The sequence below is a fragment of the Triturus cristatus genome, chromosome 8 (genome assembly GCF_964204655.1).
Source record: "Triturus cristatus chromosome 8, aTriCri1.1, whole genome shotgun sequence".
Classification (NCBI taxonomy): Eukaryota; Metazoa; Chordata; class Amphibia; order Caudata; family Salamandridae; genus Triturus; species Triturus cristatus.
Window position 1 is genome coordinate 248,448,004 of NC_140591.1, and position 20,342 is coordinate 248,468,345.

The following is a 20,342-nucleotide window of genomic DNA, read 5'->3' on the forward strand; positions in this document are numbered from 1 at the left end:
TCTTGTTCTGGCACATCAGTGTCAGTACTCATACTGTTCCTTCTATCTTCTTCATCAGAATTAGAGTTCTTGCACAACAATCTAGGCTCTTCTTGGGCAACATCTAAACTCCAAGCCTTCTTTGAAGGTTGGGCAATTGATTGCTCAGCCTACAATGTAGTGCAAATTTGAAGAGTTACTTCCTGGCAACGACTTTTTGATAAGCCATGGCCTCAGTATTGTCTCCAAAGCAGATGTCGGCTTTCAGCATTGGAACTCAATTCCTTCCCTCTCCTGGGTGAGGAGCCACCAGCTTTGGTAGTCAATGTGGGTGCCCTTGCCCTGGATGTTATAGACTTTGGCCAGTGCACAGTATGCAATGTTTTGAAAACTGCCTCAGAGTGGCTGTAAAACTTCTGTTCTGTGCTGTGGTGTTGGGTATCAGGGAGGAGACCTGGCAATGACGCATCAACTTTCAAATCAGTATGAGTGGGCCTCAATATTGAAATCAAGGGCTATCTTTCATCTACCTGATGCTATTGATGCTACATGGTTCAGGTCACTGACATGCCATTTATGTTGATAGATTGCAACCTAGAATTAGCCATGGTATGTATACATATTCATATAAAGAGTGACCCAAACTGGGAAACAATTTAGTGTTGTAGAGTGTAGGGGAATTATTCTGGGTCTCTTACATAAGATGGGGGGGAAATTACTCTAGGTCTACTACAGAAGAGGAGTATGGCTGGTCAAGGGTTGTTTGAGGATGCTTCTAGTTAAGGTTTATATGGTTGGAGAAGCTGAGACTAAATTATGGTAAATTGGGTGCACTGTGAGGCAGCTGGTTCAACACACCATTTGGTGAAATTTAGTCAGGTTTTCAGGATAGTTATCTCAGGAACAAGGTTCTAGTCTGATGAGCTATGAATTTAATTCCCAGCAAATGGAGGTGTAGCTTTCCTCCACTTCTGGGCTTCTGATAATATCTTGGCTTGTATTGTGGAAATTTCCTGAGATGATAAGTTTTCCCTCCCTCTGGGTATGGCTGTTCATTAGCCATTATGGCCTAGTGAGACAGCTTGTGTTTCAAAGAGATTGACCCATAAGGATTGCCATCTTTGACCCTGTTGGATGGTCCATCACTAGGGCCATGATTAGGTTACAGATGCTGCCATTTTTGCCATCTTGGTGTGAGAGAAAAAGGGATGCGATTTTGAAGTCTGTTTCATTGAAGAGGGTTTTTATTTTCAATCAGAATTGTAGCTGGTACAGTACTTCCTAGATGGTATTGCTAATGTGAGTATTGAAGAAACAAGTATCATTGATAGAGCTTTCTGAGGAGTGACGCTCTGGGACAGCTGGGGAGAGAAGCTGACTAGGTGCTTATTGATGAATATGGTTTTCTCTTGCTGTTGAATTATGAATTCTAATTTTGTTACATTGAGCTTAAGGTACTCAGTTGATATTCCTGTTTGCAAGAGAGGTAACGCATTCTTTAGTATGGCAAATGTCATTATGTTATGACATTTTCAGATAAAACTTGAACTGGGAGGTCGTGGTTTAGCCTTAGAGCATGCTGCTGCCTGTGAGGTTGTGAGATTTGGATGTAACCTCAAACTAAAAATGCATTTTTTTAGAAGGTGTCTATTAATGATTTGATCACTGCTTAATTCAATATCTTGTCACAGAATGAAAGGCGTGTGATGGATCTGTAATCAGACAGGTTGTCTGGGTCCAGGTTGAACTTTCTCTGGGGTAGGAGAATCTTTCTCTTATCAATGTGTCAGAGGATATGCTCTGCAGATGTTTTGCATTGTCTGTGCTACTGGGCTCATTCAGAGCCCTGTGAAAGAGATTGGCAAGACTAATACCATTACAGCACGATTTACAGCATTACACAGGGTTATTTTAGCTCCATAGTTAAGCTGTAGAGGGAATACATGGAAGTTTTAGGTTTACTGCATGCTAAAACATCACGGTTCCCATTTCTGGCCTATTTTCCCCATTTTAATTTCTCTATGCAATACTTGGAGGGAGATTAGTGGAGAAAACTGCCGGATGTGCTTCATGGCCGAATAAGAGTGTGAAAGTGGCCACAAACATAATTTGCTCCCAATTTCTCATTGCTCCAGAATTCTGAATAGTACAGCGAGAAGGGCCTTCAGTGCTTCTCCTGAGAAGGATAGTATCATTATAATATAGGATTGCCAAACATGATAACCTTCATGGTGGTGGAGATGTCAATAAGAACTGCCATGGTGAGTGTCTTAACTTTGGTCAACATATGGATCTTTCTATGTAGAATGTCATGGAGAGTGGGCGAATGATGTTGCTGTTGCATTTTCCAATTTTGAATAACAATAATTGTTTTTGGCACTTGTGGGTTATAAGGAAGTATATTAGAATGCTTGATGACTTTGAAAAGTGTTCTTCTTTAGAGCCATTGGTAATGATTGTTTTATAAATCATTTAGCTGTAGAGGCGAGTTCTTTAAGCAATGAACCCTGGTCCTCTGGCATGCTAATTCACACGACAGTATGATTTATGATATTTCTTTATCTGATTGAACTATGATTGTTTGTTAGTAGGTAGTGTGTGAGTGCATCAGGCTGTAGAGCTTTGGGGTGTGCTGGAACAAAAGTTAAGACCTGCATTATGAGAAAGCATGGAACAATTGCACAGACCTCAAACATACATGACACTATTGGGTATATTGCATAGCATCAGTTTTGGGACATTATTTACAATACTGCTCATAATTCAGAATTGTATTTATACCACCATGTACTTGTTTTTTTTATATATGCAAACTCTTGGCCCTAAGTTAGAAATAGTTACCAATTGTTTCAGTTTTTCTGAAATGGATTTAACTTCCTGGTTTATTAAAAGGTTACAGTATTTCACTAGTTTATTTGTCTCCTGAGGGAATTCCATTTTTGTGTGTTTAAGATCATTTTTTTAATGCAATTCTATGTCATGTTAAAACATTTGACCAGTTGTTTAAGGTCTGTCTTTCATACGTGACTGACAGGTATAATTCATTTGCATGTGTAATTGTTGACATCAATTTGTTAAAAAAGGTCTTTTGCTCATCCATTCTGAACTGGCCTAGTGTATACTCATCTAACTAAAGATAGCTCAATTTGCTCATTAATAGTTCTCCAGGGACGATAAGAAACATAATTAGAAATAGAGATTACCCATTCGTAATTAGGTATATCTGATCTCCAAAGACGAAGGCCGCGTCGATACTCATGTTGTCCCTGCATGCCTCATTTGCCTTTGTTGTTGTTTCACTACGGGCTCTTGCACTTGTGGTTGCTGTAGTCTGTGTCGGAGATGGTTGGCTTCCCTTTGTAGTGGTTTTTGTCTGGGCTGTTGTGGTTGATGCTACAGTGGTCGCTGCTGTTGGTAACCCTGGATTTAAAAGATGAACACTTCCATCATTTATTAAAATTTAAAAGGGCTCACTGTTCAGATCCTCTACAAATCTGAAATGTCAAGCATCTGTTTGGCTCTGGCCTCTAAAAGCAGAGTTGCTCAACACAATGCAAGTTGAGGTCAACGAGTAATCTGATGTAAGGATTATGCAATAAACCATGCACACGTTATTAATTTCTAAATGTCAAAAAACGAGCTTTAATTTGTTAGTGTTTAGATTTGTGTTTTGCTACCCCTCACTTTATCACAACTGCTCGGAACTTGAAGGCAAGGCACGGCCATATTATATCTGACCTTTTTAGGGGTAGATGAGGTTATCTACAAAGAGAAGAGGCAAACAAGCAGGAAAAATATTTTTACACAGCTACAAACAGATCAATATGCAAGAAAGATTCTTACATAGATAATAGAAAACATCTGTTTACCTTGCCACAAACAGATTCATATACAACTAATACTCAGACCTCATATTAAAAAAGCTCAACAAAACTATCAGATATTTGTATATGAGCCACTATTCAAAGATTATTAATAGATACCCACTTCCATATGATTTACTGGAGCTGAGGTAGCTGATGTCCTTACATTTCATAAATGTATCTATCCTTCGAGTTTATTTTCCAATTTTCTCTTTATTTCTTTGCTCTTCTCATATGCTCTCTTAGTCCAACAGCTGCAGAGATATCGTGTGATTCTTTAGATCAAACCGGTTATGGGCTCATTCCCTCACCCTTTTGCATAACACCAATTTACCAATATTTTTTCCAGGACTTATATTTTTGATCTAACGTAATCCCTTCAATCCCCATTGTAATAGGCAGACCTTCCTGTCCAGATGACAAAGCACTGTATCAAGGACTGTTAAGTATCAAACAAGTCAGAGTGCAACACAGTAATACCCGTCTATACAGCCTGAGGCTTGGGGGTCCTCGCTAAACCTGCTCTGTACTTTACTAAAGTACCTACTCTTTTGAATAGTAATAAAATCCATTTGGTGAGAAAGAAAGAAATCCCCTGGGGGGCCATGGTGTATGTTTATCCAAGTGCACTCCCAGCCCTACTGACCGTTGTTAATGTCTCCCTCACTCATGGCATCTTTCCAGAAGTTCTCAAGAAAGGCCAGATTCTCCCACTCCTAAACAAACCTACACTAGACTCTGATGACCTCACCAACTACCAGCCCATCAACCACACATGGCAAGATCATTGAAAAAGCAGCCTTTGTTCAACTCCAAGCTCACATCAGTGCTGTGAGACTCACATTCTAAGAGCGTCCTTGCACTATTCAAATCATACTCAGCTATGCCATGGGGGACTCGGAACCAATAAGCACTCAAGAAGGGTCAGAATAAAAAAAGATACACGTTGACATGCTGGATCAAAGAGCCATTACTGCAATATGCAACAGGAACTGTACCACAGATCACTGTTGCTACCACATACACACAGTTATTTCTCTACATAATATGTATCAAGACTCAGCCCTTAAGAGTGCCTTTTAATTTGCTTTGACCGCTGTGGCATAAAATCTAACATTTTATTGCTCATTTATGTGTGTCAAATGTGTTTATCCACACACAGTTGATTTAACGGTGAAGGATATAAATGCAAAAGTCAAACCATTGAGTAATAAACGTATAGCAATATTGCAACAGCAAAGGAGAGAACATTTAACAAAAGCATGACTATATATGAAAAAAGCTGAAAATTTGATAAACAGTTTCCTTTTCATTCCACTACATAGCTTACCTTAAAAAAAACTAACACTCCCATATGTGAAAAGACAAAAAACAACACAGAAAAACAAGACATACTAAAGACATCACCTAATACAAATATAGTACCCAAAGGAAGTACTCTGAGTTCAATAAACAAAGCATAATATAGAAAAAGAAAAAATGTGGTTCAATATGCAATTAAGTGTAATGATCACAAGCATTATGGGCCCGATGTACAAAGAAAAGTTTCAGAAGTACCACTAACGTAGGTGTGTTAGTCGGAGTAACCTATAGTTGAGTATGTAATTGAATATATAATTGAGTAGGTTAAACCATAGTTACAAATTTTCAAAAACTGGCATAAGTCAATGAATTGAGATTGCATAATGCATTCACAAGTGTTTAAAATATGCACTTTTAAGTTTTCTAGTTTCTGTTGTCGGAGACCCTAGAGCTGTTCAGGGAAATCCCATTCAAATGTGCACTGTCATTCAGATGTAACTACTTTGGTATTTGCAATAATTTTAAGTTTGTTCTCCACCCCTATATGCAGACTTATAATACAAATTGAATGCCCAGATGGAGTTATTGCAGAAAGTTTGAGAAGGAGCACCAACATCCACTGTGTCATATTAGGTCTGGGGAAGAAATTACATAAAAATGTTTAAACATGAGAGAAGAAAGGATTTTCAAAGTTAATTTTAGAATGTGTACACGTTGCTAATCATAAATTAGCAAATGTTATCAATTTTTAGAGAATATAGAAACTTGAGCTAAGAAAACAGTCTTAGCAGTCTTTCGTAATAAATGCAGGATGGTTATCTAAGACAGTTGAATTCTACATTTTTTTGAGAAGCAAATGTTAGTTCTGCCAACATGTATAAATTAAGAACACACCAAATCAAATCTTAATCAAATTGTAAGTTATACCTATTTTGCAGAATTAGGACTTGAAATGCTATGTTTGTTCTTTAACCACATTGATACTTTAGTGAAAGTGCAATAAGACTACTATTATTAAACATCTGTATAATGTCCTCACCATAAAGTGCCTGTATTCCTTTCATATCATCCTCTGGAAGCTTGTAATTAGCTGTATCCGCATAGTGATAAGTTGGGTACATCAAGGCACTGGGATCACTTGAATGAGATAGTCCTAATGAATGACCAAATTCATGAGCCGCAACAAGAAACAAGTTGATTGCTGGAATAAAAGAATACATATTTAGATTGGTGATATTTGCAATGTACTTTGTATTGCAATACCATATTCAATGTATGTGTTTACATATGAGCCTTTCTTTGTATCTTTAAACAATTCTGTGTCGGTAGGGAACTCTAATTATGGCAAGTGGTTCCCTGCAGGTGGGAAGAGGTAAGGACCTCAGCCACATGGACGAGCTGGGAGGCCATGGTTTATGTTCATCCAAGCACTCTCTGGGGGCGCTCTCCCCTACTTTGCGTTGTCAATATCTCCCTGACACATGGTATCTTTCTAGACGTTCTCAAGACAGGCCAGATTCTCCCGCTCCTAAGAGAAACCTACACTAGACCCTGATGACCTCACCAACTACAGGCCCATCACTCACCTATCATTAATCTGTAAGATCAATGAAAAAACAGTCTTTTTTCAACTCCAAGATCAGATCAGTGCTAACTATCTCATGCATGACTACCAGATCATGCTGCAACATGGAGACCACTACCTTACCCATTGTAGACAATGCCTTCCTGACCACAGATGAAGGAGACCCCTGAATCCTGGCATTACTAAACATCTCAGCTGCTTTCTACACAGTTGGCCAGCCAACCATCATGCACATCATGGAGTCCAGAATGTTTTCCCCATACCATTCCAACCAACACCAACTTGCACACATGGTCACCTCAAGGTCCCAAAAAATGGCAGTCCCATGTGGAGCCATCAGGGTTTCATACTGTCTCCTGTCATCTTCAAACTCTACATCGAGCTGCTTGGTGCTCTACTCAGATATAAGCATCAAACGTCAACAATGTACATAACTCTACTTAAAAGTATACCCTGTTTCAGACATCCAACTTCCCTAACACTCCCTGCACATCATCAAGATATGGACGTCCAGTACCTACCTCAACCTGGACAGCATTTCTGTTTTTATAGAACAAAAAATAGGAAACAGTACACACCTGGTTTAATGATATGAATCTTAATGGTTTCAAACTCCAACTTTCACTGAATGCCAAGTCACTGTGATTCACCCTGGACACCAATCTCCCTCTCAAGTAACACAATGCTGAAAAACAAAGATGGCCTGGTACCAACTCTCCCATTTAATGCAAGCTACACTATTTCTTCCAGAAAGTGACTTGCCAAGGTGGAGGATCAATTACCCTCATAAAGGTTTTGGACTACCTCACACACCTTTGGGAATGATCTTTTTGGGTGTTTAGGAGATCTATTAAATTAGTGGTCCTAAGGAGTTGGTATGCAGGTTGGATCAACAGTAGAAATGCGGTTTGTTTATCAATGTGATGAACATTATTTTGCTTTTTATTCGACTGAGAGAGTACCATGGACACACAGAGGATGGATTTTTTAATAGTGGATAGCCGAAAATGTGCATAGGTGTTATAATATCTTGCAACTCTAATTGATATAGAAAGACTCATAATGTTTCATTATTGAATGATTGGTGGGCTATAAACCCAGCAGGGCTGACTTTTTAAATATGCACACCATGTGTTTTGTCATAGCACATATGGCTGTATTGTGGTGTTGGGGGTTAAGTTCCGCTGCATATAAGTTCTGTAATTAAGGGGTTTGCTGACTTATTTGTCCTTTTTACAGTGCAATCCCAGTTGTTTGCGAGGCCTTTTGGTGTTCTCATTGGTTTTTTCATGGCCACTTTTTGTATTAGTAATTTTCTACATAATATTTAGTTTTGCAGATATTAACACACTTTTCTTTTTTACAGAAAAATTAATACCTGGACATTGATTTTCAGAGTGTTACTTGTGTTGCTGAGTTCTCAGTTTCTATGCCACATCACCTGGATCAGGAATCATTGGACTGCTCTTCATTGCTACCCAGTACGCAAGTGCTAAAAGGGTACTTTGTGCCTAGTTTTAGGGTTTGGAGGGATTAAGGACACCAGAAGTGAAAAACCCATGTTGAAAAAATTCGGGGCCATCTGACCTGGATTTTTTGCAATTTTCATTTGTGAGAATACACAAGTACAACAGCAATATACATCAATGAGGCATTATCCATATTTAGATTTAAGGTGTATGCATTACTCAAAATTGTTTAGCATTCAGAGCAGTATTCTTTACCTTTTGCACTTGTTGACCAGGTCTCATCTTCATCAAAGTGGGCATCTCCTCCAATTCCACTTCCTGGAAAATATGCATGTGCCAGTGTTCTGCCAGGGCCATCAAATGGATAAGGATCTTGGTGATCTTTTGATAAAAAAAGAATTTGTATTGTCATTAAAAGCCTGTTAGGATTATTTCTCTGATATCTTACCCCAGCTCTGAACATGCTAATTATACGTCCTGTTGTTATGAGGTTAGAAGATGTTGCTTTGGGCTTAAGTTTGAATGTATTAGGTGTAACACAATGCAGTCATGATTGTTTGAAGAACATAAATGAAAATATATGTGTGTCTTTTAACTGGTCATGCTTTAGTAACTGTGATCCCAGGATCCCTATCTTTCATGTGTCTAACTCTAAAATACCATGCATTCGTAAGGTTTTTCAAATGATCAGCCTATGAAGGTGGACATTATTTATTTTCTTATACAGCTTAGAAATTAGATGAAGCCACTGTCCTTGGCATGGCTGAATGTTATGTCTTGCAAGAAGAAGGGCTGGGCAGCAGGGGCTCGTGTAGGTAAGAGCTGTGGGGTGGTGGGGCCTGGTGGGGGGATTTCAACAGACGACGATGAGGGAAAATTAATTATTTATTTAACTTTCCCTCGTAGTTGTATGTCGAGTCCCCCCCAACCTGGCCTCACCGCTCTTACCAGCACGGGCCACTCCTGGTGCGGGGCCTCATTTATAGTTTGTTGAGACATAAATTGGTGGTGCTCCTGCCCTGTAAAGGAGCCCTGCCTTGTATAGAGTCAGGGAAATCACAGTAATTATGAAAGCGGGGCAAAGGGAGTGAAAACAAACTAACAGAGGCCCTGAAGTACAGGGAGAAAACTCCCTTTGCGGCATGATCTTTTTTTTTTAGGTTTAGTGAAACAAACTCAAAACTCTGGCTTTGGGAGTCTGGGGGTTTGTTTCAGCAAAACAAAAAATTACAGCTGGGCGGGTGAAACAAACATGGCACCTACTGGGCAACAAAAGGAAGTGCATTAGGATAGGAGAGTGCCGAATACTATGCACATTCAATGTTACTCAAATGAAAAGGTAAGTCTATATTGCCATCCTTACTATTGTACAGCTCTAAACTATATTAATTCGAGAGTATGTATAGCCTGTGGGCCTCTGCATTTAAGAGCTGACCATAGAAATACACAATATTTCAAGGAACCCAATAAAAGGTCATAAATTCCCAAATACCACAGAGTTCCACAATGGTCACAAAGTTCCACAGTGGCACAAGCTAGTTTCATCTTGCCTGCATTGCACCATAATGGCAAGGCTACACCTATAAACATGAGATCTAGAAATATAAATTACTTGATGGGTAGTTTGTTAGTGCATGCGCATAGCTTATAACATTTTGAGTAGTGACCTACATTTCCTGCCATTTCGAAAGCTTAAATATTATAATGTACAAGCAAAATATTTTTTTCTAGGAGTTGGCGACACTATGGGGCATATTTACAATAACTGGCGCATCCCTGCATATCAGCAGGGATGCACCAGTTATTGTGCGCCACAGCTCCGCCACCATGGATGCGCCGCATTTACAATGCGGCGCACCATGGGGCAAAAACGGCACAGATGCGTGACGCATCTGTGCCGTAAAAGTGGCGCATTGCTGGAGTTGCATCACAAGCGCGATGCAGCTCCAGCAATGCTCTTGGGGGGCCCAATCTTGCTAATGCTGCGTCAATACTTACGCCTGCTTCAGGCAGGCGCAGGGTTTTGACGCAGCAGGGGTCTAAAAGTGACTGAGTGAAATCTTGTAGATTTCACTCAGCCACTTTTAGGAGGCGTTCCTGTGCTGGAACACCCCCCACTGCGCAGGAACGCCTACATGTGGCGCAGGGCTTTACAACGTGACGCATCTCCCAGATGCGTCACGTTGTAAGTACCCCGCACCATGGCGCAGGATTTGCGCCGCCGCTGCGTCACAAAAGTGACGCAACGGCGGCGTAAATGAGGCGCAAGGGGCTTGTAAATCTGCCCTAATGTGCTTAAATTTAAATTTGCATTCTGTATTCAGGTAGTGCAAAATTATTGTAAAAAATAGAATATGCATTCTGTCTTTCATCAAAAACTATTTCCTTCCTTGTGAACTTTTCCCACCAATTCCCTGACTTTCTAAACAAGGGCCCCTTATAGGTTTAAGCTTACGTTTGAAGTAAATTTACATTTTTGATGCAATTCCCTAAAAATCCAAGATTTTTCCTGTGGAACAGCAACAGTGACAGCTTTCCTGGAGTACTCACATTATTAAGCATTTACATATGGTTAAATGTTCAAGGTGCACGTTTGCTCGTGCCAATGCTTTTCAAAAGTGTATTTGCACATACTTTTTTTCTGCACTGGGCAAAACTTATGACCCCATACCTTCACTCTTTTTTAGGAATGTATCTTCTGTGTTTCCACCTAGGGCAGGTTCTCTTGAAAGGAATAGAGCTTCAACCATATCCTAGGTAGTGGAAATATTTGTAATCTATAAATTTCTTTGCTTTCACCAACTTTGCAGGACATTCCGGTTCTAGAATACCCACTCTATGCCCATGCAAGAGGATGTAATAGTACACCACATCTGCATAGCAGCATAGTCCTCATTACCAGTGGCCCGGTTAATTGCAGAGTGTGTGGTAATCTGGTTACTGCACATATCACAATTATGAGTTTTGTGATAAATATCGGCAAGTCAGACCTGTGAATATTTGTCACTGAAATAATATCCAGTATTTACCTAAACATGCAGTTTTTGGTACAGTAAGCACCAGAATCTGCATGTGTTTGCCCTAAAATTAACCCTGGGCGTAGTTTGCGTAGTAGCGCTACGCGTAGCTACGCGAAGTGCACTTCGCACTACGTGAGATACGCGTAGCACTACGCGAACTGCGTAGTGCACTGTTCAGGATGATTGCACAGTGCCGGATGCTTGTCCGCACTGTGAAATCATTGAAAACGGCATCTCGCACAGTGCAAGCTGTCGTTTTCAGCCGCTCGAGTAGATTTTTACTCGAACGGCAGCTTTCTCAACGCGGATTGGTAGTTTCTCATCGCGAGCGGTCGCCTGCATACGCGACCACTCGCAATGAGAAAGCTGACCTCCCCGCGTTGAGAATCTCGCCGGGAGGTTTATTTTCCACGCTCACGATTGCCAACTTGATGGTGCTGATCGCGAACGAGGAAAAAGTCTCGCCGGGATGTCATTTTGCTCGCTCGCGGTCACCAACTTGACGTTGAGGACCGTGAGCGAGCAAAAAATGCCAACTACGCTATGCGTTTTTGCACTGTGGTACGTGCAATTCGCGTAGAGTGAAGTAGCACAAACTACGCAAACTACATGAGCGTAGCGTAGTTGGCTGCCCAGGGTTACCTAAAATGTGTAATTGGGTGGTATTTATCGCACACAATAAATTCAGATTCGGACCAAATGTCACATCTGTTACCGGGCCGCTCACAATGAGCACCTATGTATAAGTAAATCAAATTACAAGTGTCACAGTTTGTAAATTCCAAATGTGAATGCATATTAATCATATTATTCGGCAAGTATATTGGGTTTAAGTAAGCAAATGGCTTTGAGAATTGGACCCATCTTGTACAGCTGCATCCACTGGTCCTTTTGAGAGCACATTCTGCACACTTTACCCCAGAAATATCTCACTGTACGTTATGTGCTTAGATTGCTATGTCAAGTGTGTGTCCAAAACCCTGTCAATGGTCAAAATATTATTATTTTGTTAGTGTTTACAAGTTTATATTGCACATCTTGGGATCCTGCTCTGACCCTTAAGAGGGGAATGAACACTTTTTCATCATCATGTTGATGTTACACTTGTGTAATGTACTCAGACCTTGTTCACTGCATGCAGGGTTAGAATGCACTATGGACACTAGAGGCTTATTTCACGCCTGAGATTGCATTAAAAAGTAGTAACGTCCATAAAGGTGAAAATTTGCTACTTTTTGAAAAACAAAAATGTTCAAATAACAAACATAAATAGTACACCTGGAAAGTTGTGCCAGTCACTATATGCAATGCCATCTCACATTTGATAAGGTGCTATTTCTCCAATGAGGAAATGTACACACTGTACAATTCCACATAGGAAAATGTTGTTGTGCTGTACAACTGCACGTTTTTTCTCTTTGTTTGTTTCCTCCACCAGGAACACGTTTTCCCGGGTGAAGTAACCATTCCCCCTACACTCACATGAAGTTTGAAGGTGTTTCGTTCCCCTTCCGACCCTGAAAGGGGATTTACTCCAGCTTTTTGCTGTAGCAAATCTTTGACACTTCAAGGTGGGGAAAGAAATGGAAAGGAGAATGAGAAATGCTCACGAATTTACTGGTGTGAAATGAACTACTGCAGAATTATGCACCGTCATGTTGTGCGTAATAAGAAATGCATGTTTGCCTGCTACGATCCCTTTGGGGAAACCTTATAGGAGTAAATATTGGATTAAGGTAAAAAATCTCTCTGTGAATCAAACCCTCATCATCGTGGTTACAAAACTGAGGACTCGGAGATTGGTGAAGAGCAGAGCCTGCCCTCCCCTGAATCTGGTTAGAAGGGTGTTGAGGGACAAGACACTATCTCACTTGGGTTGTCAGTGGTCCTGTGTAAGGAAAGTCTAAGGTGTACTTTATAAAGAATTGAGTGCCTTGGTATGTCCACAGCCAAAGAGTCATGCTGGAGGAGTTGTGGGAAGGGGGTGGAGGGAGGGTTGAGGGGATGTAACAAGGTATAGGTTCTAGATTTTGGATTAGTTGTATCGATTACACAATGGAGCTTTTGAGTGAGGTTTCTGCTATTCATATGCTTACAGTATGACTTCATACGGAAATTTGATGGTGGAATCTCTAGGGACTACTCTGCAAGGTTTGCAGGGAGAGTGATAATTCAGCTAGTATACCATCAGGTAACAGTGGGCATGATTGTATAAGGAATGCTGTGCATTAGGATGTTTTACGTAAGTGAAGGCTCCTGATTGTAATGCTATTGAGTGATATATAATGTTAATAAACATATTTTACAAAAACATCATGGTTACAAAACGAAAATCACGTTTTTTTAAATATGTAGGACAAGTAGTGGTTAGCAAGAAAACAATGCTATTTTTCTAAAAACAATTTTTTGCAATCCCTCCTGGAAAACTCACCACCAGACGCAAAAGAAATCATGAGGTCTGCAATTCCGGAGTCGATTTTGCTGAATTTAAGAGGACTTGCGCTGCTCCAGACACCCAGGGCACTCGCTATAGCCTTGTCAACTTCGGCAGCTTGTAGATCTGGGGTATAATTCACCATTCTGAAGCACAGGGATATATTTGTACCTTCATTACTTATGCAGATAAATAATGTTCACGTTACATTTAACAACAGCTTCTTCAGAATAATATAAAAATGTCTAATACCTTGACTGTTTCTATGTAACCTAGCACTTCATTTGGTGCCTTATTGAGTGTTCATTATTTAATGTCTCTCTGCAGTGTTGTTGTTATGTTGACATTTCAACACAGGTTTAAAGTTTGGCTTATAATGTCTGTAAACTACTTCACAAACTACAGAAACTCGAGATAAAAAGTCAACACTAAACAGATGGGGTAGTTGCCAACAGCAGATAATGAGACATGCAGGGAGCCACACATCCTGCACAACCCTTCACTACCTATTGGCTAAGTTCATTCTATAGAAATACCACATGCGCACAGGGAGAAAGTCTGTGTTGAAGTTCTCGATATACACAAATGTGGCTGCCGTATGGTGAGCAGGAAAGAATAGCTAGTCCCCAGTAACCTGCTACGTTCCCTGCACGCCTGTCTCTTCACCACAGACAGTCTTTCGCAGACCAGTCTTTACTCCTGCTAACTACTGGGTTTGACAAGTTTAAAGAGCTCATCCCCAGTGCCATCAGTAACATGATGTGGTAATATTGCATGAGGAACTACTGATTCTAGGAGGTTCCTTTTCCCCTACTGCAGTATCACTGTATCCTTATGAATTCATGTGGTCAGAATTGGGGCAGTCTGGTAATAATGCACATTTCCCTTATTCCTAAGCTGCAAAACTCTGAATGTTGTAGTTTTTCCCTCTTAGTGGAATGGATTTGAGCAAGGGCTCCAATCCCATCCCTATGTTGTTACCAGGGGGCTTGGGGTTCTTCAGTGTCTCAGCCACTCCCACTTAAAAACATGACACTAATAGGCCAAGCCCACCGACTGCAAGCAGGGACTTTAAATGCTGTAACAACAGAACTGATTGTTCAATTTATTAGTAGTACAAAGAGAACGCTTCACAAAGCATAGCAAAAATCACATTTTGCTGGGTGAAGGCACTCCAAACTTTACACATCATTGCATGGCAACAACCTTGCCATGTTCTGCTTCTTAGACTCTGAGCTCATCAGAAGGACACGCAAGAAGAACCACACCAGGTAAAATCCGGTACCACCTGGTTTCTGAATTTTCAGGGAGCAAAAATTATCTCCTTACTTGATTTTATCCTTTCAAAAGCAGGGAATAGCATTCTGATTTTAGTGCTTTCCGCACCAAAATCAGCATGTCCCATAAATTACCGGGGGCGGTAAGCTCTGCTCTATTTATTTTTCGACTCCTGTGCACACAGGGTTTGGTGCAGGTATTGTAAAAAAACGGGGCACTTGTAACTGCGGTCTTAGAACCACATATATCACATAGTTCTCCTCTAAATCCCCTTCTAGTGAAGTTGCCCAGCACTGACATTCTGCCTAAATACACACTGTGAGTGTTCCCTTTAAGCCATTGTTCTGCAATAAACAGAGATGATGGTACCCTAGGACTGTCACACCATTCAGCTCACCTGCGAGACAAAGCCACAAGTCGTTCATTGAGGTGTGAAACTTACCTGTAAGTTATAACATAATTTTCCCATTTTAAATTGGTGTCCATTACATTATAATTTCCAACATCTGGAACTCCACATCTGGAGCTTTTCATTACTGCCAGCGTTTTGTTGTCCAGAGTGCCGGTGACATTGAGCCGAAAGAACTTCTGCATCTCCTTGATTTTTTCAGTGAAGGCATTATTGGCACTTCGACCGATGCTGCGCGACGACATGTTGTAAAAGGCTTTCAGATAGTTCTAGTTAAAAAAAAGGGCATAGTCAGTGTCGATCGGAATTCACACAATGATTTACCTGTAAAATGAAGCATTTAATAAGAAATCTTTTGATGACTAGAGGGGTGATTCACGAAGGCATTTATGTGTACATAAAAAGATACTACAGTAGGGCCCCTTTATGCACTATGAAATGCCTTTGTGAATCACCATCGAAATGTCTAGCCCCCTATTTGTGTAAGTGCAGAGAGGGCACAGTCTTCTTTCTTTGAACTAACTGTACATCAATAATCCGTAAATATTCGCATTTTACTCTAATTTAAGATGTTTTGAGACTAATTCATAAATGCATGTAATAGTACTGAAAGTGGTACAGGAGTAGTCTGTGCGTGCTTTTGTGAATTGGACGCCATGTATTTCAAACACTCTTAAATACTTGAGCCCCTCCCATAACATTTTATTTTTAGTATTACCTCTTCGAGAAGCAGCTTGGTACTAGTTTATGTGATCAATAGAAGAGGATGGAAAGGATGCGGGGAACCATGGGTAGCTCCCAGTGGCGGCTCACATAGGGCGCGCAGTGGGGCGGGGCGGGGGAAGGGCAGGGTGGGGGCGAAGTAAACTCGGACATACGACAGAACAGAGGAACTTAATAATTACTTTCCTCCGTTCCGTCGTATGTCCGGGTTTACTACCCCCCCCCCGCCCACCGCCCCGCAGCACGCCTACACTGGTAGTTCCCAAGTTTGAGGTTGTCAGCAGGTCCTTATTAAGGAGCTCTTTATGACACCACTGACACTCTGAAATTGCGCACCTCAAAAGTCTTTTTTTCTAGAAGAGTTTTTTTAAAGATAGGATTAGCACAGTGCACTCCAAGCTGAGCTAGAATAGAAACAAAGCATTGCACAATGTATGCAGCAGAGCATTAGGCATAGGATTAGCTAATGCCATCCACACGACCTGGAAAGAGGGAAAATACTTTTACTGCTGCAGGCACAGTAATACAGCCTTGGATTGCTAAAATACCATCCAAGCCAACCTGGAATGAATAAAAGCAACTCCTGACACATGCTTTGCTCAAATTATAGTTCGTCAGAGAGGAATAGCTTATAATCATGAGTGGAAGGTCTCTACATCTAAAACGAGGGAACTACCCAGTTTCCCTGCTTTCGTTTTGCATAATTTATGTGGCGCTCTAAGTCTCAAAGGATAATGGTTGACGCATTGAAGGGGATACCCAGCAGTTGATGCCTCCCAGTCAAGAGGTGATGGGAAGTAAACCAAAGTGAGAAGGGAGAGCTAGCTACGTTTGAGATGGGATACCTGCCATGCAGCTCTTCCCCTTACACATTATTGACCAAAAATCCTGTTTTTGTAATAAACTATTACCAGCACTGTGCTGAGGAGCGGTACCTATGATTCTGATATGATTTATACTAGGTGGTCTCCAAGGAAATTATGAGTGGATGGGCTTGGAGTAGCATTTTCTGCTTGAAGCTCTGGGCCACTGCACCAATTGTGTAGGTGAGGAAAGACTTGGCTGACCTTAGCTTTCCGGGAACACTGGAGCAAGGCAGCATGGAGGCAGTGGGTGATTAGGCAATCTTTAGCCGAGAGTCCAAATATTATTGGGAGCTGATGCCATTGGGACCATCCATGTAATATCGAAGAAGTAATATAGCGGGGCCAAATTATTGAAGCCTAAATATTGAGAACTAAAATATGGTGAAGGTACGTATATATATATATATATATATATATATATAATTATATATATATATATATATATACGTACGTATAGGTTTACTATACTTAACTTCCTGCACATGTACCTGGCTTATATGTATATCTTCAAGGTATGTAGATAAGTAATTAAGAATCGTAAATCTATACTTAGCTTTATGTGTTTCCCTTCATGATATTTTGTTCCTCAATATTTACGCCTCACTTATTTGGCCCCCATTATATTTTTCCTCAGTATTTTCACACACAATCCCACTGGGCGAATTTGTCCCATGAATTAGCCTCGGATGCAGATGAGAACTTGTCCATGCTTTTTAAGACTGCACCCGGTTTGCGTCCTGGGACCGCTACCTCACCCTTCAAGCAGGTGGCGAAGGGATCGAGCATCCATGGGAGACAGAGGTGCAGGTGGTACTTAGTTGAAAGGGTGTGAAAGATCACTCACCTAGCACCAGGGAGCATGGTAATATTTTCTAGACAACAGTTGTATTGTTGCTGGCCTACCTCAAACATGAGGTACTTTACATTAGAAGGCATGGCCATTGGGTTCAAGTTAAAATCGGACTGTTTTGAGGTGGGCAGGGGTACACGTTGGAGTTGTGATATATAGCATGGAGAGTTTTGGACTATAGTTTCTTTGTATGTTACGGAGAAAAAGTTATTTTCCATAATCACATGATTTATTTGTTAAGTGCTGTTCTCAAAATAAAAACAGAGTTCTCTAGCTCCCAGGGTCAGAACATTAGCTATTAGTAGGATGTTGTAAAAGGTACTTGATCAATATCTTGGAAAGCAAACAAGAGGGCACATCTCATGTTGAAAATTCACACTAGATGCTATTAGCAGACTGGTTGAGGAGATAATGTGTCTCATCTCATCTGAGGTTTTTGTGTTCACAGGTGATATTTTTTGCTAGAATCAGTCTCTGGTGTTTGGCAGCCAAGCGACATTTCGCACCAACAAAGTCGCACGAATTTGCAAAATTCAAGTATAACGAAATTTGTGAATTTTGCGAGATGTGACTCTTTTCTAGGTTTCCTGGGTGCAAGAGAGCATAACTTACCCAAGAAAAAATAGTAGCTATCAGCGAAATCTGAATATTGCATTTATCAAGCAATGTGTTACGTTTAAATGCATCGCCTGGTTTTTGGCATTCTTTCTCTGAAATATCCTCAAACACACAGATTCATTCCAAGCAGAGCAATTCTCAGATGAGGAGGTTTAAGACATGTTCCCCTCTGTGTATAAGGTAGCTTCACCTGTGTCCAAACACTTAGGATGGAATGAGGCATAAGAGCTTCATAGGAACAAAATCAACACTTGGGTTATGCCAGTTACAAACAAAATTATACATTTCAATAAGCATAGCAAAGATGGTAGTCCTTATTCCCTGTTAGGTCGGTAACTACTGACAGAGCGGAGTTCAGTATTTACCTGGGCTTCGATCTGCGACCGGTTCGGATTTACACACATCAGAATGGCCGGTCCCTCGCTGTTTTCCATTCTGAGATGCACAAACTCAACATGTGCCAGCACAGTTTGTGTAAAGTTACACATGGCAAAAATCTTGGAGTGATAAAATACCAGTGTACTCTAAGTGTGCCCCACTCCAGATTTCGGCAAAAATACGAGTTTGCACCCAAATATGAATTTGCACCTGTATTAGAATAAAGACCTACGCATCAAGATAAAACATAACAAAAGCTTTTTTTTTTTTTTTTACAAGGTTGGGCATTTAGGGGCAGATTTACAAGAAAGTGACGCATCTATAAAGATGCGTCACTTTCCCTGCGCCACCATTAGAAACCCTTGCGCCACTATGGATGCGCCGTATTTACAATACGGCGCACCATGGCGCAAGGATTGACAGATGGGTCAGAATTTCTGACGCATCTGTTGACGCAAAAATCACACATTGCTGGAGTGGTGTCGCAAGCACGACGCAGCTCCAGCAATGCAGGGGAGGCCTATCATCATTGTGCTGCGTCACTCCTTACGCCTTCTTCAAGCACGTGTAAGAATTTGACGCAGTGGCATCCTAGAAGTGGTGCACGGAAATCTTGTAGATTTCACTGCGTCACTTCTACGAGGCTTTTTTGCGTTGGAACGCCCACCCTGCATACATTATACCTGACACAGGTATAATGTGACGCAGGGCTTTACAACGTGACGCATCTCCCTAGATGCGTCACGTTGTAAATGGGCTGCATTTTTACGCTGCAGCTGCGTCACAAAAAGTGACGCAACAGCGGCGCAAAAATGACGCAAGGGCCTTGTAAATCTGCCCCTAAGTATTTCTGATCAAATACACACCTTGGCCAGTTGCTCTTCACTCTCTGTCTCCGAAGGGGTTACGTCTTTCCCATCAGGCACTGGGGCAGACCAGGAAACCAGCACAAAGCTCAGGAAGATAAGCATGATAGCACGAAAGAGCGTCTCCATGGCTGCAGTGTCTCCTCCGTGAATCTCACTTGGTTGCTCTCACACAGCTTGGCTTTTTCTGAAGCTATCCATCCAATATGTGAATTTATATACTCACAAATCCACCTTAACCTGTGGTTATGCTAATTTCATTTAGGTATGGGGTTTTCCTTGAAAGTCACTTACCATGGACAGTCATGTCAATTACTGAGGTTTTCTGGAGATTATATGGATTACTGCAGTAGACAAGTGTCTAAGCACATCCACTGATGATTCAGAGCTCGTTCACCTGCTTTCTTGGAACTATAACCTGGGAGGAGAATGTGCATTCTTATTTGGAATTTCTAGAACTATCTCAGGTTTGACTAAATATGAAGAGGCTTTGGTCCCCCAAGAAAAGATAGCCTTATTTGGAATTTCTAGAACTATCTCAGGTTTGACTAAATATGAAGAGGCTTTTGTTATGATTTGTTCATTGATGGCACGATCGTTAATTTTGCAAAATTGGAGATCCCCCGAGATACCCTCATTTATGAAATGGTCCAATAAAATGAAGCGTACAAGGGCATTTGAGGAAGCATATGCGATGAGGGT

At 40.9% G+C, this 20,342-nt stretch overlaps 1 protein-coding gene across 1 annotated transcript in view; it reads right to left on the reverse strand.

The window, feature by feature from the left end:
• The window catches only part of LOC146801919 (collagenase 3-like), a 39,591-nt gene extending 19,779 nt beyond the window's left edge, over positions 1 to 19,812 (reverse strand). Inside the window, exons 1-6 of the mRNA XM_085624066.1 lie at positions 19,641 to 19,812; positions 15,373 to 15,608; positions 13,650 to 13,798; positions 8,454 to 8,579; positions 6,184 to 6,345; positions 3,183 to 3,399 (exon numbers count right to left, since the gene is read on the reverse strand). Of these exons, the coding sequence (XP_085480192.1) occupies positions 3,183 to 3,399; positions 6,184 to 6,345; positions 8,454 to 8,579; positions 13,650 to 13,798; positions 15,373 to 15,608; positions 19,641 to 19,769 (1,019 nt within the window). The 5' untranslated portion in view covers positions 19,770 to 19,812. The remainder of the gene's footprint in view (positions 1 to 3,182; positions 3,400 to 6,183; positions 6,346 to 8,453; positions 8,580 to 13,649; positions 13,799 to 15,372; positions 15,609 to 19,640) is intronic.
• Positions 19,813 to 20,342: the final 530 nt, after the last annotated feature.